This window comes from Calliopsis andreniformis, chromosome 4 (genome assembly GCF_051401765.1).
Source record: "Calliopsis andreniformis isolate RMS-2024a chromosome 4, iyCalAndr_principal, whole genome shotgun sequence".
Taxonomy (NCBI): domain Eukaryota; kingdom Metazoa; phylum Arthropoda; class Insecta; order Hymenoptera; family Andrenidae; genus Calliopsis; species Calliopsis andreniformis.
The window spans coordinates 4,688,537-4,711,688 of NC_135065.1; the positions used below are offsets into that span (position 1 = coordinate 4,688,537).

The following is a 23,152-nucleotide window of genomic DNA, read 5'->3' on the forward strand; positions in this document are numbered from 1 at the left end:
GACAGAATCCTAATTTTCGATTTTTGGTTTTCATTCCCTTCTTCGAATTATCGATTCATATTTTCTTTTTCTTAGTCTTATTTCAATTTAGAGTTACGTTTATTCGGGGCAATGATAATGAGGGCGCAGTAGAACTTTAATTAAAATTTGAACTATGACTTAATAGCAGCCTACTGAAAATAATGAAATTAGTTAACAAGAGGGCCCTCCAAGTTTAATACTCGTTTTACTTTGATTAATCGAGATTCTACTGTATTATGTAAAGCTAGAAAAAGTCACTTGAGACAGAGTAAGTGTAAGAAGAGTACATTGTTTCCTCGATATAGCCTCACTGGTTATTTGCTAGTGAGTTTATAGCATGAGACACTTTCTCATCAACTGAATAGACGTTCTAAATGCTCTAGTGTCTCATTTTGGCCTTATCAAAAATTATAACTAACAGTGCATGCAAATAAAATTCGTCCCCTTTAACTAATTTCAAATTATAGCGAGCGTAACAATAACGTGTAACCATTGTTTAAAAAATAATCCCTTTCTCATCCCAACTCTCCTCTATATACGATGAACTAACATCCTGTAACAAGCATTTTCGAAGAAGAAGAGGATTCACTGACCTGGTCTCTTAGCAGACGCTGATTGGATCGAGTACCTTGGATTCCAAGCGTGATTGATGAACAGTTCTTCACAATGGTTTTCTGTTGATTTTTTTATGGTATTTATCCTGAACAGCCAATAATATAATTCAATTTTATTTTAAGACTGTTCGGTCTGGGGTATGGAATATATTACTTCTGAAATGTCGTTGTGATCTATTCTTATCCTATCGCGTGCACAGGCACGTGATTTTTAGAATCTCTTATGCGTCTAGAGTGTATCTGGGTACACTATGTGAGTCTGGCTGTTTCTTGATTTCTTCTCTATTTCTCTTATAAATAAAAGGTGTTAGTTTCTTTGAATAATTGATGCTGAGGATGTCAACGCCTCTCTTGTCTTCTGTTTATTAAATGGTACTCTTATTATGTATACTGAGTGGATCAGTAAGAATTACAAGATACTTTAAATACCTCCAAATCTTAGTCCCCAAAGTCTCTTCACATCATTCAATTGATTCCACTTGTAAAGCAATTTTCGTGTCCACATGATAATACATTTTGCGTTAAATGACTTTACTTTAAAATTTGTTTCTCTTATCTTCATGATCTCAAAGACATTGGAGAGGGTAATAATTCTTACAGATTCACTCTGTGCATGTGAGTGTAGTAAGTTAATTCTATCCTACATGTTCTAATTGTTGAAGCAGCTTCTCACGAGGCTCACGAAAAATAATTTATTTAACTTTTTCTAATAATTGTATCTCAAATATTCTTCGGTGCGCTGACACTGGCGTCATACTATTCTGTGAAATTACAAGAGAAAATTGATTGCGAAGTTAAGAGCACATATGTAATAGCCAATTTATCGCTAGCTTAAAGGAATTATTATTAACTGTTTCCGATTGTAATAAGAATTTAATGTCACATTTATTGCTGATAGCGGGTGATAGTTACACAATGCAGTTCTGTTATATGGAGCCAGGGTATTCCCCAGAATAAACTAGCACATTAAATCTAAGCTTACGTTATTTCCACCCATATAATAAATCCGTATGTATTATTTTTGGAACTGGCATCCTTTTAAATTAATTATATTGTTATACTTGACCACATAAAATAAATGAAAAATATTTCATTTCAATCAAGAAAATTTTCGAATAGTAGAATATTTGTTTTTCTAGTATTCACCATTTTATACTTTAAATAACAAGAATAGTATAAGTATGAAAAACAATTTCATTAAAAATCTATACGTTTTTAAATTTTTAAACAACTACATTCTACATGATAAAAATTCTATTCGTATAAATATATTGTTTTAATCATATTTTTAATTACTTATACCCATCTTTGTGTCATATATTATTATTAATTTATACCTACTTACTTATTTAAAATATTTGATTAACTACCCATTTTTTATTATTTGTTGTTCTGTTAAATAATTAGAATAATTAATCACATTCTAATTCACTCAGTCCATATAAATGCAAATGTGATGTTATTTTCGTATAACATTATTATTGTGATCAGAATATGTTTTGATCTCCATAAAAGAAGTTTATCATTTCAAGCTAAAAATTTCTTTTATTCAGTGTTGAATACCGAATATTCGAAAAACTCTGTCCTCCTATGGATCGTATATTTTTATTTTTATAAATTGACGACATCTAAATTTAGTGCAGATACTTTTTTGCCCCTTAACTACAACCTGTCGTTGTCTGCTACAATTTTTCAATTACTTTTTTGTTGAAGAATTTGTCTCTTATTTTTAAATATGCATAGACGGTATTTTTCCATTCATTCAGTTAACTTTTAGTTCATTTCAGGAACATTTTGACAGTATTTAAATACGAATAAAATTCTTTTGGAGATTATAAAGTTGAATGCTTCTTAACATTTATCTTCCACTGAAAAAAGGTATGAAATCATTTCTTCACACTATTTTCTGTTATTTCTTATTAATGACTTGTTTCAACGATAAGGGAAAATGGTACTAACTGAATGGAAGAATTATGCTCGATCGAAAAATGTCCGATTTTTAAACTAATGAACCACCTTTTACTATCCATTGTAAGGTAGACAAGAGAAGTTAATACTTGAGAAGGCTGTTGTATTCAGAATTGATGTCTTTGCTTCGAAAAAGAACAATAAAAGAAATTTGATTGTTTTGTATGTATTCAAATTGGAAGATGTGAGAGATTCTTATGGAAAATAATAGAAACAAGGAATAAAAATAGAGACTGTTTCCACAACAGCCTCCTGTTCTGCACCATCTGGCTCATCGTTTCTCTTTTTTCTTGCGATGTGTGACGCACGAACGTGTAAAAACCTAAAATTTATGCGTGGGTATGGATCGTTACTCCTATTTGTCTAAGCTGTTACTCAATGGTTGAAGTTTCGTAATTAATGGAATGCATAAAATTAAGATTCTCTCAGATGGACTCTAGTAAAAAAATAGCATTGTTCTCTCATATTTTTTAATAATGCAAAAATAGCAGCCAAGGAAATGAAATTGCTATTTTTATCAATGCAGACGAGAATTCATTGAGGTAACATCAACCTTTTACAATCTTGATTAGGTAAAATTTTAGATGGTCTATTTTTACATATTAATTAGGATTATTCTTTTTCACAAAAGAAGTTTATAACAAAAATTTAACAACGAGAATAATTGACAAATATCATTATATATAATTTAATAGATATGATCCACAGTCATTCTTAATTTTAAAAACATTTTCGAAACATTTCAAGAATTAATATCCATTTTTTTAGACTTTGTGAAGAGCCTTTTTAGATTTTTCAATATCTCAGAACCAAGAGGATGCAAACAATTATTTAATGCTACAGCCTATTTTTATTCAAATCAGCTAATATATAAAGTTTTGCACATCAAAAGAAGTTAATTAAATTGTAGTTTTTAGACAACTGCAATTTCAATATGGTAATTACAAAACAACGGAGCATTGCTTGAAAAACGTTACGATGTGACTGTTTATTGTTTTCTTCTTTTGAAGAACTATTATAAGAATTTCTCAAGAGTGATAATTAGATAATTAGATTGGTTTGCTTAAGTACCGAAAAGCAATTTTTCGGGTATGTTTCGCAAACGATTCTTTGGCTTCTTTCAGAAGATTTACAATGAGTACAGGTGTCAGAGGACATGGCTGTGATGTCAGAGGAGATATTGCCATACGGAGTTATACACGATCTTCCTTTTACGGAAGCGTGGACAGTCCGGTTTTTGCAAACCACGATAATCAACCGAGCGTGAGAATTTATCGTTCTGAAAAAGGCAACCATCAGCAAACGCTTGAATTCTAAAAGGAGGAATATTGATATCTGACCTATTGGATGCTAATGTTTCATCTTTGGTTGCATCTTCAAAAACTTATTTTTCACTCACTTTGAGATACGATAGCTCGTTTCAACTGATAAAATGCACATTAATTAACTTAATTAAGATGTATGTAGTTATAAATTTTATTTCAGGAGAAAATCACTGATGCATCAAAATAACACCTTTATTTTAAGATATACCCATTTATCAATTAACACGAAACTCATTGTATTGTGTTACTCCTATGAAAAATTTATATTGCTAGTAAAATGAATTTTATTGTACTTTTATTTGTTAGTCTTCATCTGTAAAAATCTATTCTTATCAACTTTTGATCAGTCTTCAGGTCTGTTTCTGCTTAATTTCAGTCACTAATGAAACATCCGCTATTTAAGTCTGTTAATATAACAATAATTTTCTGCAACTTTTATGCAACCAATAATTAATTTATGTAACAAGATTACATTGATACGTTCAGCCTTGATTGCTTTGAAATGCTTAATGCTGACATTTTCTTTACTTATTACTTTGTGTTTATAATTGATTAGTATCCATAAAATGTCCATTGTAAGCTAGATTCTTATCTTATAAGTTACTTAATAACTTATTAGCTAAGTTTGACAATTTATATATAATTATTTTTCTATCGCAAATAATTACATACTAATTTAATCAGTTTTTCAACTGTGCATAAATTTGCACTAATAAATATTCACTTGATTCTGTCTTTATCATCTAATTACTATTGTGAATTATAGTTTCGCGTAAATCATGAGTTTTTACGACTCTGTGTTAGTAAAATTCCATCTTTATTGATTTATACCTAAATGTCATGTTATATTAATTAATACGTAAAGCAATGGACATCATTAATTAAATAACGTTAATCAATTCGTAAAACGTCACTTCAATTTCAGATTTATTGTTTAATATCTACATATTTCATTAAATATGTTTTATAAATACGAAATTAAAATTATATTAAAAATGAATCATTTAATAAAAATTGAAATTAATAAATAACGATCTAGTTTTTAAATTACCCTACTTAGAAAAATATTTGCTTTGATATTTATAAAAATATGTATAATTCCTTGAAATATACTTCACTGTCTTCTATATATCGTAGATTTAAAAATTTGTAAGTTATTACAATAAATTGATATTGGACATTATTCGTAAAAAAATAGTATAAATTATGTCGATGTTATGCGATATTAAAAAACTAAAATCTACTTATATATACAATCTTTCTTACCTATTCACCCAGATCTTAATCTGTATTTACTCGTTTTTAGTATCCATTGGACTCAGTATTTTCAGTACGTATTGTAACATTTTAACTAACTCTTGTTCCTGTTCTCTGTCATCCATAGTCAATAGTGTAAGTTTGCCTAAAGCTTCTTGAATGCTTTGCGAGAAACCAGCGCTCCGAATAATTAATTTTCCCTTCTGATTATTCGCAATCAAAGACCACAACATAGAACCAGCTACTTTAATTTCATTCAGAGAGCCATTCTTAAATACATCGTGCAGAACGTTTATGAATTCCACTGAAATATATCCGTAAAATATAAAATTACTTGAATACTTCATCATATTTAAGCGTTTATAGACATCTTACCTGAACTCAGTAATCGTGGTCTGTTTGTAGTGTTAAATGCTAGATTGCGCAATATGGAAATTGCAAGAATTCTGCTAGATGATGAAGAACATTTTGACAATTGAAATAAAACGTCCAGACCATCGACAGCCTGAAATATTCAAATATTTATAATGTTCATTTAAATATTTATACATTAAACACAAAAAGAAGCATAAAATAAAAATTTATGTTTTATTCACCTTCGGGACACATAGCTGACCCTCTTCGTAATAAGTGAAGTCAATTAAGAATTCTAAGCAGTACAGTTCTATGAGGGACCAGGGTTTTACCCGTTTGGTAGTAATTGGATGTATTTTTGTAAAAAACTGTAGAAGATTACTCTGGAAGATATTATTCAGTTAATACATACTTTTACTATAAAGTTATGTTTAAAACTAATGTTTGACTTACTTTTGATATTGATACTCTACATTCGTGGACATGCACTGCATTTCGAAGAATATGAAACGCAAAATGCAATTTGTGATTATCAAACAGTTGTCCAGCTTTCTCTATCTCTTTACAAATTAATTGTATAATAACATGTATTAAAGCGAGAGTATTGGGAGTCCTTCTGAGTCCTGTTCCTGGTAAGGTGGTCGTTAGGGTTAAAGACTGTGCTGCTGTAAAATGTATACAATTGAATTTGTAGAATTAATTTTATTTTTCTTTGTTAATATAGTATGTATAGCTAAATATGTATGAAACATTTTAGTAGCACCTGTAGTACACCTTGTAGTATAGGTTGCTAGCATTTTTAAAGCAGTGGTAGAAACAGTTTTGTTTAATGCTATCCAAGCCCACAGTTTGTGTAATACATCAGCCAATCCACATTTTGTTAGGATCTCTTTAACTTGCGTACTACCGTACATAAAGTTCATTAACAATATTAAAATACCATTTACGTCATGCAGTAGTGGAGGAGGAATCTGGGCAAAAAAGAGAGGAAAACTTTTTACCACACTCTACGAAGACACTATTGGAAATTCCGTATGACAAGTAAGTATATTTGCACATTATTTCACTAACTATACAATTAAAAAATCACACTGTAATATTAAAAAAACTAACCTTCCTTTCTCTATCCATTTGATTCTTAAAAAGTTCAAAAGGCTGCAAATTTAATCGTACATACAATTCCTTCAATATCATTAGAATTGTTTCAGGTAAATTCTCCTCCAATGCTATCTTTTTAGCTGTATTCGACACGCACAATAAATTGGTAAGTGCGCTTGTAATTAAGTCCTTGTCTTCAATTAATTTGCGATTCTTTTTCGACCTGTTGTAATTATGAGCAATGAACAGATGTAACAAAACAGTACAAAGTTCTTCACCAATTGTGACTTCTTCGATTTCAATGTCACGATTCGCCGTTTTGTCGTAAGTTATAAGAACGTCTTCATTTACACTTGATTTTTTCGAATGTACATTTGCATTTTTTAAAGAGAGCTTATTCACATCTGATATAACTCCTCTTAAATGATTCCTATGGTCAGTCGACGTTTGCGTTAAAGTAGAGTCTATTACTGTTTGCAATGAGACGTTGGTTTTTCCTAAGGACTCTTTCTGAATTTCTTGTGAAAGTAAAAATGCTAAACAACTTATAGCACTCATACGAAGCTCAACGTTAGAATCTTTTATTGCAAAGCAGATGGATGAAAGTACTGTTTCAGGTCCACATAATTCTAAAGCGGCTTGCAGTGATTCAAAATGCTGACTGTCGGTTAACGAGAGTATAGCTATGAAATTGAAAATCTCTGTCCAGAGTTTGTTTCGTAGATACACAAGTTGCGAGGTATCAATACCTATATAAATTGAATTGTAATTTGATTTTGAATAAGATTCCTCAAATAATATTATTCGATGTACGTATTTTTAACTTACGATATAAGTCACTGTTTAAAAAACAAAGTAGAGTATAAATAGAGTCTGGAGAAAAATTGATATTGGAAATGAATTCGTTACTGTTTGTAACACAATTCGTTAAAACTGTGCAGATACTGATATACATCTCCAAAATATCACAATAATGTGTGAAATTTTCTTTAGTTTCAATATCTTTTGGAATTTCGTTGATACATCTGAAAAATTACAAGTATGTGTACAAAATTTAACAAAATATAATAAAAGTGACTGATCTTTCAATTCTCTTTTTTAACTCACCCAAATAAGTATTTGTCTATAGAATATTCATAAATTTGATGCACTACTTCTTGTTTTCCTACGAATACCAAATTATTTAACAATTTACAAGCAGCCGTTATTAGCGACGGTGTTGCTATCAATTGTAGATGATTATTTGTATCTATGGTGCCTGAATCTTTTACTGAAACTGAATAGAACTGTTATTTACATTATGCATTTAAAATAAATTTAAAAACTTGCTTCTAAATTCACAAGAAATTTTAATGATATTGAATATACATACAAGGCTGCAATTCATCCTGACAATTATATAGACATGAAATTGTACGCGGTACCGATGAGATACAGCTTGATTGCATACTGTGAATAGATAGGGCTTTCCCAGTTTCTTGTTCCTGACTATCAATTTTGTCACAATCTAAGGTTGTATACATAAAAATATTCGAGCATAAAATGCTAATTTCGTAATACGTGTTACTCTGTTCTATATAGATTAAAATAGTGTTTGGTTTTAAAGAATCCATCTAAATAAATTAACATTGTAATATGTTATGTTTATGTATTTTGTATTAATTAAAATATTTTATTATTTTTATGACTTGAAATATTTCACTTACATACTGAAAAGTCATGGAGTTGCAATTTTTCACCAAATTGCTGAATGCTATGCATGCCTGTTCTCTAACTATGCACGATTCTTCTCTGCTAGCAATAGATTGAAGTAGTATCTGACACAATTCACTTGGTGCTAATGTAATAGCATTTAAAAGTTGAGAAGCTGTGTGCAAATTATTCACTAAACCAGCTAACAATTGCAAAGCTGATGCTCGAACTAGAGGATCTCGATTTTCCCATAGCATAGGCAACCAGCTCAATGTGCGACCTTCTTCGTACCAGAAAACTGCAAAAGTCTGAGAAAAATTGGTGAAGAGTTAAATATAAATTCAATAAATTAACATATTATATAAAAGTACCTAATAAAATGTATTTACATTTTTATTAAAGTTTATTTGCATCTGATATAACAAATGATTAAGGCATATTATAGAGTTTCTAGTTATCGATAAGCCCATAAAACTGACAGTTCCAGCTCCATGAAAGGAAATAATCAATTCAATTAATGTATTTCCTAATGATATTAACAAATTTTTGTAATTTGTCCATTGACATTTCCCAATTAAATAAGTCAAGCAAGTCAGTAGCCAGTCAAGATATGCTATAAGAAATAAAAATTATAATCCAGTTTAAGTTCAAAAAGTCTGTCTTATGTAATAAATAGTAAATTTACCTAAGTTATAAAAATGCTGTTGGTCTCCAAAACACAAAGTAGAAACAATGAGTTCAATAAAGTGCAGGGAAACATCCTGATCTTCGTTACTAGACTCCTCAGTTTGTTCTATTGCTGAACACGTACGAGCTAATTTTAATATAGATTGATGTACATCTTGATTATCCAGCTCTGAATTTCTAAACAATTCTGCCAGTGATTTCGTTATATTCCTCATTATCTTACTGTTCCATATATTTTTCCCTAATTAGTAAAGAAAAGATGTAAATCATTTGACTTTAATTTATATGAATTTATAATTCTATGAATTATAATAATTATATGAATATTATTTCATATTAAAACATACCATTTCTTGTAATACTAACATAGATCTGTAAGAAATTTAAAACTTCTACAAATAAATCACAATCTTCTTTACTTGCAGGATGTGAAAATAAAAATCGTTCGAACGTTCGTTCCCAAGGTAGTAAGCTTATATCTTTGATTTCCTCGTAGTGTTGTATTTTATACAATTTTATGTACCTGAAAGAATTATACAATCACTAATGAACAGATAATAACTCCTTAAAATACATAGGTATGTTAAAAAAGATATTTACATTGTGAGGTAATCAAGTGCGCACGAAACTGCGTCATGTGTTGTGGAATTCTGTATGTTGTATAATTGTTGTTGACAGTAATAATGAGGAAGACTGAAACGTAAAGACATGAATTCGTTTTCTTGAATTTTTAGTTTTTCTGAAATAGCAGGGTCATTAAGGTCATTCCAATTTTTCCACAGTACATTCAATCCATCGTTCCATTCCCATATCCAGTACTGTTTGATAAATGTCAATGCTAATGGATTTGTACTGTGAAGAACTAGAAAATGGAAACAATAATTACTTCACTTTCTACTTTTAATTAGTTTGAATGTATAATTATTGTACATGAAGTATTTAATAAAATATATTTACCAGACACGTCTGAACGTCTATGCATGCTTACTTTCCAATGAGATTTGCAAAGAAATGGTAATTTCATTTTAGATACGATAATATGAGGTAAAGAAATATTTAACTGATTATAGTTCTCTGTATACTTTTCACTCAATCTCATAATATATTCGTTGTAAAGCAGCAAGCATAAAAGTTGCGAACTTTCGATTCTGACGCATTCATTATTTGGAAATAAAAAGAGACCTAAAATTATCACTTTTTTAGTAAATATCTATAACATTTTTACAGATTTAAAATTAAATTAGTTTTTTAGTTAATGTTTTTTTAATACATACTCCTGACTATGTTTGAAAGAACGTTTATACGATTGGATAAATCACAGCGTATGGAACATTCAGTACACGCTAGTAGATTTAATATAGTGATTATTGGAATTACAGAATCTGGATAATTAGCAAAATCTTTTTCTATCTATAAACAAGGAAAAAATTAATTGCATTTTTATGCAGTTTTCAATCTAAATTAATGAAAAATATTAATGAATGAGTTGTACTGTATTTTTTACTATAAGGATATTTACCAAAGCACTGTCAAATATTTTTAAAATTAAAGATAGTCCATTTTCAGAGATAAACAATTTGTGTAAGGAATTGTCTGAAAGCATAACGCTGATCTGGACTAGCGCAGATTTCCGTATTTTCGGATCAATATTTGGCTCATGCAACATTTCGAGTACGGACAGTAAATTGCTCCTCTGGAAAAAATACATTTTCAAAATGTTTCCAAAAGAAGTCTTTATAGATTCATGAATACGTGAATGTAAAATATAAATAACCTGATAATTGCCTCTCGACTTTTTAATAAAATTTTGATGTTCAAATATACAAAGTGAGCCAAGAGGTAAGCCATGAAGAGACGATAATCGCGGTAATTTTTGAAGAGAATCTTTTTCTTTTCCAAGAAGCCAAATCAGTCGGCAAACAGCTTCTTCTCTAATGTCACCATCTGGTGAGAATAAGTACCTCAAGTTACCTTTTAAAAGCTTTGAAATAAACATATCTGATTAGAATATTGAAATGAACATATATGACTAAAATATTAAAATCATTTAATGAAGAATGTTTATTCTTTATGTTGTAAAACTTATATTACCTCAATGTAAGGTAATTGTATGTTTGAAGAAACATCAGGATCAAAGATTTTTGTTACACACTTGCCCAAAGGAGTAGAAGGGTGTGCATGGCACTGCAAAAGTGGCAGTACTGGAACAATGGCTTCTAATGACTTTAACCATCCAGTTTCTCCCATCTGTACTCTTCCTTTTAGTATATAAATTAATATCTCTTCCGACATTTCTTTTATCTAGCGAAAGAATAAATAATTATTTACAGAATTCGTCACAAATATTTAAGTAAATATTTTTAAGATTTTATCTTACTTTTCTATCATCATTTGTCACACCATGAGAAATTATTTCAGTCAAAACAGATGATTCAAACAAAAATATCAAATTTTCCCAAGACAATCTTTCACTGTTGTAATCTACACCCAGAATACTTTTAACTAAAGTGTGACATTCCAGGTATGTCGCGTATTGGATATCCATATCTCCGTTTGCCAATAAACTTAAGATCAATTTTGTAGCTAACGCGCGATCTTCAGTATTTAGGGAATATCTTGAACATAAGAAACATTAATATTATTATTATTTGTTTGTCTAGGATAATACTAGATCTCTAATTTTCCTATAGAAATACGTACTTATGTATATTCTGCAGAAATCTAATAGCCTTTTTAATAATATAAAAATTTTTGTGGTAGGATAAACTTAATTTTGAAGCATATAAAGTCTTCAAAATATCAGAATGAGACGAGTTAGATGAATTTTTTATTACGGATATTGCTGCTTGCATTGACTTTGCTATCGTCCTTGTTTCGTCAAATAATTTAAGGTATGCAACTTCATCATTACCTTGAAATTGCTATATTAATACAAAGAAAATTTCAATTAAACAGACGTAATTATTTTATTTATTATAAAAATTAGGGACTACTTACTCGACCGTATTCTTGCAATACAGAGTGCAGTCTGGGATATAAAAAATAAATAGGAGCATCCATTATAGCTACACATATTGAAGCTTTGAGAGACTTTGGAAAAACAATGTCTGCTATTTCTAAGGGAACAATGTTGCTTAAAAGTTTCATTGTAATAGTTATAAGGTGTAGATACGTTATCCTGAAGTGGTCTATTGTACTATAATTTCCAAAATATTCTATAACATCTCCCAACATGCTGAATAATGCCTTCATATTTTCAGCCGTTTTCAAAGCCATTTCGTCATTACAAAGCCAAATGTTTGGCATGATACTAGTAATAAGTAATTGCACCAGTTCATATGCCAAATCTGTTATGTATTTAATGTTTCTCAATGGAAATGTTGGGTTAATAGGAACGCTTAACTGAGATATAACATATTTCAAAGTATCGATGCAGAAAGTTGGTATAAGCATTTGTTGGAGTTGTAAAATAGAATCATCTATGTTCTCTGATATACTTTGACTTCTTTCACTCGAACCCTAAATAACAAGCAAAGTCAATAACTGTAAATAATCATGATTGTTTTATAAAATACATACTGTGGATCGATATGCTTGGTAATTTGCTTCTGGGAATCCTCCATCAGGACTATCTCTAGCTTCTGAAGATGAATAAATATTGTTACTCAATTTTTCTGCTAGTAACTGAAAAGAATAATTTTTGTTAATAAATAGTTTTACATTTATAAAATAAACATATTTATTTTAAAATATATGTATATATTTACCTTCTGTTTTTTATTTGCAATACATGGTTCACAGTAATAATAAATGCGCAGTCTCAAAGATCGTGTTAGTTTGTGAAACGTTTTTAATACCATTGGTACAACAGTCCTCAGATTAATATTCAGGGCATTTACGCTAGATTCTAAAATGTTATGTAATATCTGAAATTTGATTTTGTATTACCAGGTTTTACTATTCACTGTAAATATAGAACAAAATTTTAAATTACGTACAGAGACTATTGCTGGTCTTTGGAGAAAAACTTCTGCTGGGAAATCTTGCATCATTACATTTGTTATAAATTGACACGTGTGTAATATAAGATTTGTGTCTAAATTATTGTTTAGAGCATCTTCAACTGCTGCTAAAACACCTCTGTCTGAAGTGACTAAAGGTTGCCACGGCATGACTAACCATTTGATACCACCTTCTGTAGTTTTTGATATTGGTGTCCCATCTCCACAGTCTAATGTTAAATCAAATGGTATTGAACTGTAAGAAAAAATATTAACTATACGATTAATTATACGTAGCTTTAAATTTCAACTTTTTCATTCACTGTTTGCATTTTGGTTTAACATGAAATTATAAAAGTACACATATTCACATGTTTCAGCTCAAAATGTATTATAGTCAAAATATTAACTCTTTTATTATATAATAGCACAGATATTTGTAATATTTTTGTTACCTATCTAAGGCAGATGGGAGAGTAAGCGTACTGCGTGACAAATCACGGTCCACTGTTCCATTTGTTTTATTTCTGCTGTATTCATTGTCTTTAATTCTTGTCCTATGTCCATCATAATCAATAAATCCCATCCTTAAAGAGCTTGGATTCTGTAACACAATATAGAAAAGAATTCTATCAAAAAAGTTTGTTAACGCATAAGAGGAGCAAATTTACCATTTTATTAAAAACTCTTCTTTTTAATTTTCAGACAAATATGTATATAAATATTTAAAATATCAAATTTACTTAGTATTAAAGTAGATTAGTATTAAAGAATTACTACAAACCTTTGTATTTTCAATATCTATCGCTGTTGTTGGCAATACATCTGCACTAACAACTTCTTCAATTTCATTCAATTTGTCATACCATTCTGAGCCCAGCTTTCTCCTCAATTCATGAAGCTCATTTTGGAATCTTAATTTACCAAATGCATTTAAGTAACTCCTGTCATCTGCCTTATAATACACATAATAAGAATTAAAATTAATAAATCAAAGTATAACAAAATATGAATTGCAAAGCAACATAATATAATTAAGTTCTATAAATTTGTTCCAGAAAATAGATACAAATTTTGAACGTTAGAATTACGATAATTTTTGTAAATATCATTTAATTAGAATAAGGGTTAATAAATACCTTCAACAAGCGAAGTAATAAATCTAAAACTTTTTGAGTCTGTGGGTAGGTTTCAAACGAAAACCAATTAAATAATTTCGTTATTAATTCCTTTTTTACAGCGTCGCAGTCGCATCCGAAACCAAGATCGTATTTTGAAATAATGTTGTCTAAAGCTCTCGATCGAATTTCTTCGATGTTATGACCTAGAAACAATTTAATAAAATTGTTACTTCTCATTCACTTTATTTAAGGAATCATATTAATTATATTTACTTAATTTTTTAACATGCATAGCTGATATTCCATTCATGTTTGACATTTCGTTGAAGTAATATCCAAGTGTCACATTTTAGGTTAAAGACTCCAAATCTGTTTGAATATTTCACCGCCAAATGTTGCACGCATTGTGGGTAATTTAAACCTTGTATTTCGTTTTCATGAAAATATCGTCGCTGCACCGAGCTACAAAATATGAATATTTCTTGAATATTACAAAGAAAATTTGTTTTATTTGATGTTATTTTATGCAAAGGAAAAAAACTGCTTGTTTTGTATACAATTAGTATAAAGAGACAATTTAGTAGAGGTTACCTCATAAATCTCTTTTGATTACACTTTGTCTTTATTATTTCGATCTCTGAACTTGCTTTAAATGTGTGAAGGAATTAAAATTCTTCTTTAGACGAAGTTCATTATAACACTGTTCATTACAATTATTTATGTAATATTTTAAAATTGTTTTTTAAACGTTTATTCATCTTACGACGATTATCGACTGCGTAATACTACTAAGTGAATAATTTCAGTTTGTCATTACTGTTGCGGGAATATTTAAAATGATAAAGTGGTACTTAATTAACGCGAAGTTTAGTGGCTTTTTTTTATGGTGTTCAATTTGTATAAATAATTTTAGTCAACTGGAATTATATATTCAATCATTATTTATTCAAAAAATAGGATATACTACACCTTTTCCTTCTTTTTGAAAATTCTTATGAGAGTGATTTTGAACCTGTTAGTAATAACTGGTAGTTAATGTAATGTTTTTTAGTATTTCTGTCTAATGCAAGAAATTATATAAAATTACTTCTATATACGAAAATTTCATTACGTTCTCTCAGAATTTTCATATTAAATAAATTATAAATATTACAGGATTATAACATATCGATGTGAATGTAGCTTTAATATATTTGCATTTGGGCGACATCTGGTAGATAAATTATGAATGCAACTCGGTGCAACGTTGAACGCATGCCCATCTTGCTATTCCATTATTTAAATTTCCCGCGCACGCGCAAATCAACGAAATATTCGTTCAATCGAATTTGATGCAGTATCAACACGATATAATACGACTTTGCAAGGGAAGTAGCAGGCCCACGTTTCATGACTTTTTTAAGGGCGTTTTCACTTACGATTTGTCAAAGAAAGTAGTATTATCAAAATTTTATAGGTCAAAAGAATAACAAATTGTAATTGTTTAAAGTTTTTTCATGCAACTGGAAATAAAGATTATTTTTATACTTACAAATATTTATTCATTTTACACGTTGAACAATAGTATAGTGTTAAATTTGTAGATAACGAATTACTGAATGACAAATTTAGGGAATGTTTTTCAAATGAATTTTGAATAGCTTCGTTTTCTGTCCATTTCTATCCAGTCCCAGATATTGTACAATATTAGGCTTCAGATGAATGTAAATTCACAATTAATACATAATACATACCTATTAAAGTCATAATGAGACTAATATCACATACAATAAAACCACATGTACTCACCTAAATTCTTTATTTTTCTTGATATTTGAAAGTTTATATTTTGGTAATCACACATTGCTTTTTACATTAATTTGCCCAATATTTTTAGAGAATTCAGCCTAATTCATGGAGGATCTAACTTTCTGTAGTATTATTATACGTAGAAGGCATTCAAAAAATTATAGTCATACTCTCACCATTTTTATTATTATTGATGAAATTAGACTCACTGTTGTATCTATGTAACAAAATAATTTTTTAAATTAATAAAACACAACTAGAGTGAGCTACTCTTTTGTATGGCAATTATGAAAATAGTACAAGAAAAACAAAATATAATTGAAAATTTATCAATTATTTTAGATAGATATGCGTTTTAAAAATATACTATAGAATTTGAAATTCTTATCAATCATAGCAACGAATTTCAAAAATGATTAATATAATCAAACTCAAAAATTTGGAACTGAAGTTGATAATTCTATTTTAAAGATTGATCATAGTTGCTATTATCTTGAGTACGTTCATTATATGATCAAATAAAATTAATTAAAATTTGAATACATCAGGATAATGGTAATAAAAAGAAATTTATAACGTCGTCGACTTGTGACTGAATGTTTGTTTATACGATTTTTTTACACATCGATACCATTTTTATACAAAGATTCCATGAATTAGTGTTTTCAATTTTGAATTATAATCAATGGACTGAGAATTCTTTAGAATGTACATCAATTTTTCTATTTCGAGAATTTAGTACTGCAAACTATATGCGACTTTATCTAAATTTCATAGTAATTAAAGTATTTAAAAATCGAAACTTAATATTTTCATATTTAAGATTTGAAATAATATTTAGAATTAACCAATAGTAGATGATTGAGTCTCATCAGCGCAGTGAACTTGGGCCTTCGAATTTCTCGCCTAGTAGTTTTCAATGATTCAAGTTGCAGTTGCAGCACAGATGCAAATTTGCAAATATTTCTTAGTGTGCCATTGACGAAAAAACTTGATACAAGTATTACTGATAAATAATATTACGCGCAGATAAGAATATTGGATCCTTTTCGTAATAAAATTGAGCGAGCATATTTAAGATTTAAGAATGCAAAAAAATCCTAGGAAAACAAAAATTAGTTCGTCACGAGTCGATAACGTTATGGACTTCATAATTTTCTTGAAAGGACCGTTTAATCACCTCACGAAATTTCAAAGATAATAATTCGAAGCGCATGCCTTCCGCTAACGGGGGTTCGTGTGTAGGTATTACAATCGGATTAATCTCACAACACTGATTTACATAATTATTTACACGTCATTTAACTGCATATAAACGTACAAAAGGGTTTAAAACTAATGATCAAATCGTTGATAATCGTATCGGGTGTTTTTTACACGAAGAACGCGTCTATTTTTCGTTCTCATTTCTCCGACAATTTTACGTGTTCGTATTTTGCTTGATTTCCCGCCAATTTATATAAAGCGTTCTCCTAAATTTTTGTTTCAATTCTTGAAGAAACCAATACTGTAAATTTCTATGAAAAAGCTCGCTAAAAATTGTTCGTATGGACAAAACACGATAGTAAAATCTTAATCGTTCTTTTCTAAAAATACATACACAGTTATACCTCGTTCTGTAAATTTCGTTATTACGCCATTTATACTAAAATATAACTAAACAAATGTTTTACAGACAAGATAATACGACTTTCATTAGATTTAAATAAATAAACTTGTGGAAACGATGATGAAGATACGAATATTTTCATCATCGTTTTGATAATAAATAAATTCGTCAATAAATATTAACAAAGATTTGTTCATTATTACGATCTTGCATATGAAACGAATTTTAAAGTGTTTTTGGTTTATTAAGTAATATTTCTTTCTTTAAATTTTCCTCGTATTTTGTTTTTATAAAGAATTCGAGTAATGTGGCATTTCTTCCATAAAACATTAGTCTAATATTTATATTAAACTTGCGTCGAAGATTTCCCAGAGTAATTTTTAAGCTTTATAAATAAGTAGGATTTTAAATGTTTCTTGAGTGTGCAAATCATACATTATAATCGTTTACAATATTGCAAGAAAATGTTCAGAAATTAATTTTCTAGTCCATGAAAATCAGCGAATACCGTGATTATTTATTAATTTATTAAACATGTACTAATACGATAATTATGAGTGACATTTGCACATGTTGCGACTCTTGCAGATTCGGTTCGTATCCATTAATATAATTGGACTTGTATATCAATATTATAAATTAATTCATTTCAGTCGCCGTAGTGTGTTGTATTGCTAGATATAAAATAAATGATAATTTCCTATCCTATTTATTTATTGATCCATATAGAGTTTTAGTAGCAACGTTGTTCTTGAGAAATTCAAAAACATTCGTTCATTCGATGTTACATCATTTACTTTTTTTAGTTTGCTTCTATATGGACGATGCAAAATTTTGCAGTCGAATAAAAAAATTGAACGAACATTTTGTTGTATGGAAGATATGCCACACTTGTTTTTTATCCATTTTAGGCATACTCATTAATTCTTCGTTTATGCCATTCATTACCACTGCAATATCATCTCATTCAAATCATGTGCAAAATCGAATAAATCAGAAATGTAACATTTAATTCACAGTCAGCTGGTTAACTTATATTTATGCATTATTTAATAGAATAAAGTAAATACAGTAATGTACTCATTCTTTTATGTTTTATATCCAAACAAATTACCACTAGAACTATCAAAGCACACAAAATGGCTGGTTGTGGCTCCTTATTACAAGTTGTTCAATTTCATAATTTTCTGTGACTTTATTTGCAATATTTAAATGTTGGTTTCTTCTCTTTTTTTTAAATATATGTTTTCAGTACACCCACATAACATAAAAAGTAGAGATGGGTACATATTCGGTCATTGGTAGTTCTAGTGATACACATTGCCTTCAAAAATTCCATTAAGTAATATCATTTTAAGTATAGAATTTGATTAACAGCAATGTTACTGTTTGGGAACAATTTCATTTCTAGAAAGTGTACTGAACACAGAATTTGAAGCTATAGTCTGAACAAAATCAACTACCTGCTCGAAGTCACCCCTACTCTGATATTCTTTTTTCTCTGAATAGTGGGGGTAGCTTTTAATATGCACGAGTAGTAAATTGATTTCAGACAGACTACGATTCTGCCACGCAAATCAAATACAAAAAGGATGTACAATATGAATATTAAATTCTATTACATATAATTTCATATAAACAATTCTTTGGTTCCTGTATTGCAATGTAATCATCACGAAAGATACATATATGCTAATTCGATCAAGGACACGCACATGTGTCAATCGATAACCCGCTGGTTCCTTTAGCTATTTAATAAATTAATCAGACACTACGACGTTCAATTTCAAACGATCGTAAACCAGTACAAACGTTATTGCTTTCGGAATTCCGTTGTTCTAAATAGCATTACATATATTATCTACGCGTTAAGCAACGAAACGTGTGATTATATGGCGTTAATTACAAACGATGTTAATGATGTCAACGCAACAACGGGTGAATTAATTTTGATGAAGGGGAACTTAAGCCGAACCTTCGAGCTTTATCGTGCTTGCTTTTATTGTAATAAAATTGTAGTTTCTGAATTTCCATTAAACTTATTTTTTATTTGAGGGGACAACTTTGTACACGTTATTAGAATATACATTTTTTTAATGAAGTTAAAATTACTGCACAATTTTATAAAAATCAAAATTTGAAGACATTTCAAATAATATAATTGTAATGATAATTACAATGATTTTATGAGAAGTTACAGATCAATCATTCTATATTTTATTCGAAAAAAATTATGTTTCAAAATCTTAAAAATCTGATTCACAGTCGTTTTTTATTCGTTGTCAAATGTTTCTTCTCAGTACTTAAACTGAATTTAAACTGAATCAATTAGTTGGAAAAGATATTAACAAGATAAATAAAATCACTGAAGATTTATTTTTATTTCTTAAGTAATTATGCTTTAACACAATTTTAGATATGCTTTCAATGATCACATTCATAGACTAATTTATATCTTCTATATAAGAAAATTTCTATGTAAGAAATTCTTATATTTTTTATATAAGAAAATATAAATTGTATAAAAGAAAATTAAGAATAACGAAATCGCGTCTAAAATGCGCGACAATTGTGTCTGACTTGGGAGTTATACTACTGCCAACGACCGTTAGATAAGTCAGACGCAGAGGCATCAGTAGAATGGGTTCCTAAGTCAGACTCATAGCGTATGTACTTTAGACGTTTTCTCAGCAACTAATACTACTTGGAAGCAAAGCTATAAAATTTTAACATTCTTAATTCTTTCTTTTTTGTTATTTAGAATCGCTTCTGATAGTTTCTGACACTTGTTGAACTCACTTTATTTATTTTAATAAAGTAACAAACACCATCTTTCTTTTGTACTCAAAATTACCTAAACACTTCAGCTATTAATAAAAATCTTGTTATGCAACAAAGTAGCAAATTTATGTATAACAATGAACTAAAAAGAATTATCTGATACTAAACATAAATTTTTAATTATTGTTAGCAGTTTACGTCTACAGTGTTTGTACTGAAAAAGTAAGATTTCTATTTCAAAGAAGAGTTTTAGTTTTTGAGTTTTCAAAGAAGAGTCATTTTAAACTAATTGTAAAATTTCTTCAAGGAATATTTGATCTATAGATTAAAATGTATCAAATTCACAAGTATGAATGAATTTTAGCGCACGAAAAGCACCGAAGGATCGCGCAGCGAAGCTCTTAACTGAACACGTTTCAAGGAATCGAAACATACAGCTGCATTTTTTTAGCGATGCATGTATGCATCAGATCGTCAGGAATAGATTATATCTCTTCCTGGTGATACCAGCGACGTATACGTAATATCGATGTTAGTTTCTCACACTTCAGTTTGGTGGGAGGGACAAAAAGTTTTTCCAAATTTCTTCGGCGACACGTGTAAAGCGTTAAATTAAGTTCGTGTCTTTTTTCTACCGCGTCTACATTGCGTTTTTGAAGATATAAGATTGAAATGTCAGGATTTAATTGTAACAATAGAATCACATAATATATTGATGAAATTAATTTGAGAATTGATTGATTGTAGAGAAAGTAGTTTTGATCCCTGTTAGTGAAATTTATAATTTTATATGTGAAATTATAATTTTAGAAAGACTATAGTTTCTGTGTTTAATGATATAACACAATTTTAGAATAATTACGTAGCAAATGTAGATAATTTAAGAAATATCAATTTTTAATTTTTACAGAAACTGTATATTTGATATAGTTTTATAATTGCTTTAATGTTTTTAGAATACTTTTGTAAAACGTAGTTATGACATTGGTTTCAAAACTACTGATTCTGAATTAAAATTAATCAACATTTTAGTATCCAATTAAACTTTCGTTAATACTAAATCATATAATTATTAAATTGTGTATAACGAAGTCAGTATAAAAAGTTCTCAATTATTAGTAAGTTAAATTTGTTCAAACATTATTCAATCGTTTAAAGGATTGAAGTTGAAAAATGTTTATTTTAAACAATAATACTGATATCTGCTAAAAGAATAGTAATAAAAATATAACAATAATTGAAAGAACAATTGACAATCATCTTTAATGTTCTACTTCTCAACAATGAATAAATTTCTTTTCATGTACAAAATTCATACAACCGAATTTTAAATAAAAAATATTTAATTATAACTCTCATATAGCTTCACGCAAATCTTAATCCTCTCAAGGAGCCTCTTCACGTAAATATAACTTACATATTCAATAAATAATATGCAAAACTGTTTTACCTGCACATTAAAAATATTATGAAACATATGCATCAGCTCTCATTGACAGTCAAGCTTAAACAAATTTACATTTAAATAATGTATGGTACAATGGAGACGCGGTAACACATTCTAGACATTTGTGTTCGCCTTTGAACTACGTACTATCAGTTGAGTATGCTCTCAGGTTCGCTCTACGCACAATTATTTATTGCTTTTTGTTGCTCGGCATCACCTTTGCTTTGTGTAAGTAATTAATACGCGCCGGCATTTGTGACGCATACGCTGGATAACCGTAGCCATTTTGTCATAATTCGCATAAAGGAAAGAGCTAGAACGCGTTACAATGTATATCCAGATTAATTCGTCGCGTTACTCGAGTTACAGTATTTACTAAAGTCTTGTCTGAATACGCGTCGCTGTTCCACGCGTATGGAAGTTACCTTGCATAATTTCTGGGTCGCGTTTTCAGCTCGTCGAGTAATTATTTCGTTCCTAGAAATTGTGCGACTTTTTTTTACGGAAAATAACTCCATTATTATCGTACCACGAAATTATAAAGATTATTTTCTGAGGGCATTTTCCGAGGAATAATAATTATAATTATTGTACCAAGGTAGGAAAATTTAAGCCTTAAAAGAAGACTTCTATGTATGTGAATGATAAATATAATTGTTTTATTAAGATAGGAAAATTTCAGTCTCGAGAGAGGTCATAAGTGCCAGGAAAGGAATTTTGCAAGGCTTGCAGAAATATGGTTTGGTCTAACTTGGGGAATTCCCTCTTCAGCAATCTAGCGGAAAAGTTACCAAGTACTGAAGCTCCTATGTAGTTTTTTCATTTTTTTTTTTCTGTGATACTCATGTTGGTACACCTTTTTCATGCAACAGTGATCCTATTTTTGACACTTATTACCTTCTCTGTATCAAAACTTTAATTATTTTCCCCAAAATTTGTTTACAATTGCTTTTACTTGCGAAAATTAGTCACTGGTTTGAGAATATGTTCGCACATTGAGTTATTCGAGTAGCATTCGTTTTCATCGACGATGGTAAAAAATGATTAGTTACGTATTGCTCTTTCCATGACAATAATCAATAATTACTTTTTTGTTAAGAAACTAAAATTAAATAGGGAATTTAATTTAGTGAAAGTTATTGATTGAATTTTAATGGAATTACGATGGATAATAACAGACAATAAAACATTGCTAAGTAGATATAGTACAGGTAATTCGATGTCCTCAGACAATCAGTTAATTTTGATATGATTTTAATAATCATGAAATACTACACGGAATAAGCGTAGACGATTCAAGCAACGACACGGTTCGTTTAATTTCTTCAGGGTTACCAACCGATAAATATGTATACACCTAATTTCTTTTAAGCCAGATACTGTTAACAA

General features: G+C 29.3%; 1 protein-coding gene across 1 annotated transcript; it reads right to left on the reverse strand.

Annotated features, from left to right (window-relative positions):
- Positions 1-4,986: 4,986 nt before the first annotated feature.
- Positions 4,987-16,166, reverse strand: Ana3 (rotatin homolog anastral spindle 3). Its single transcript, XM_076376217.1, is given in 32 exon segments — positions 4,987-5,489; positions 5,561-5,690; positions 5,782-5,922; positions 5,993-6,204; positions 6,303-6,510; positions 6,653-7,386; positions 7,466-7,662; positions 7,745-7,913; positions 8,010-8,250; positions 8,344-8,637; positions 8,719-8,942; positions 9,015-9,257; positions 9,364-9,539; positions 9,617-9,878; positions 9,974-10,198; positions 10,291-10,426; positions 10,536-10,709; positions 10,791-10,997; positions 11,108-11,317; positions 11,394-11,631; positions 11,717-11,937; positions 12,014-12,535; positions 12,596-12,700; positions 12,784-12,942; positions 13,015-13,273; positions 13,473-13,621; positions 13,802-13,972; positions 14,157-14,341; positions 14,412-14,460; positions 14,462-14,503; positions 14,505-14,600; positions 15,927-16,166. Coding segments are annotated over 31 exon segments (6,591 nt in total). The 5' UTR covers positions 14,544-14,600; positions 15,927-16,166; the 3' UTR covers positions 4,987-5,220.
- Between the last annotated feature and the right edge of the window lie 6,986 nt (positions 16,167-23,152).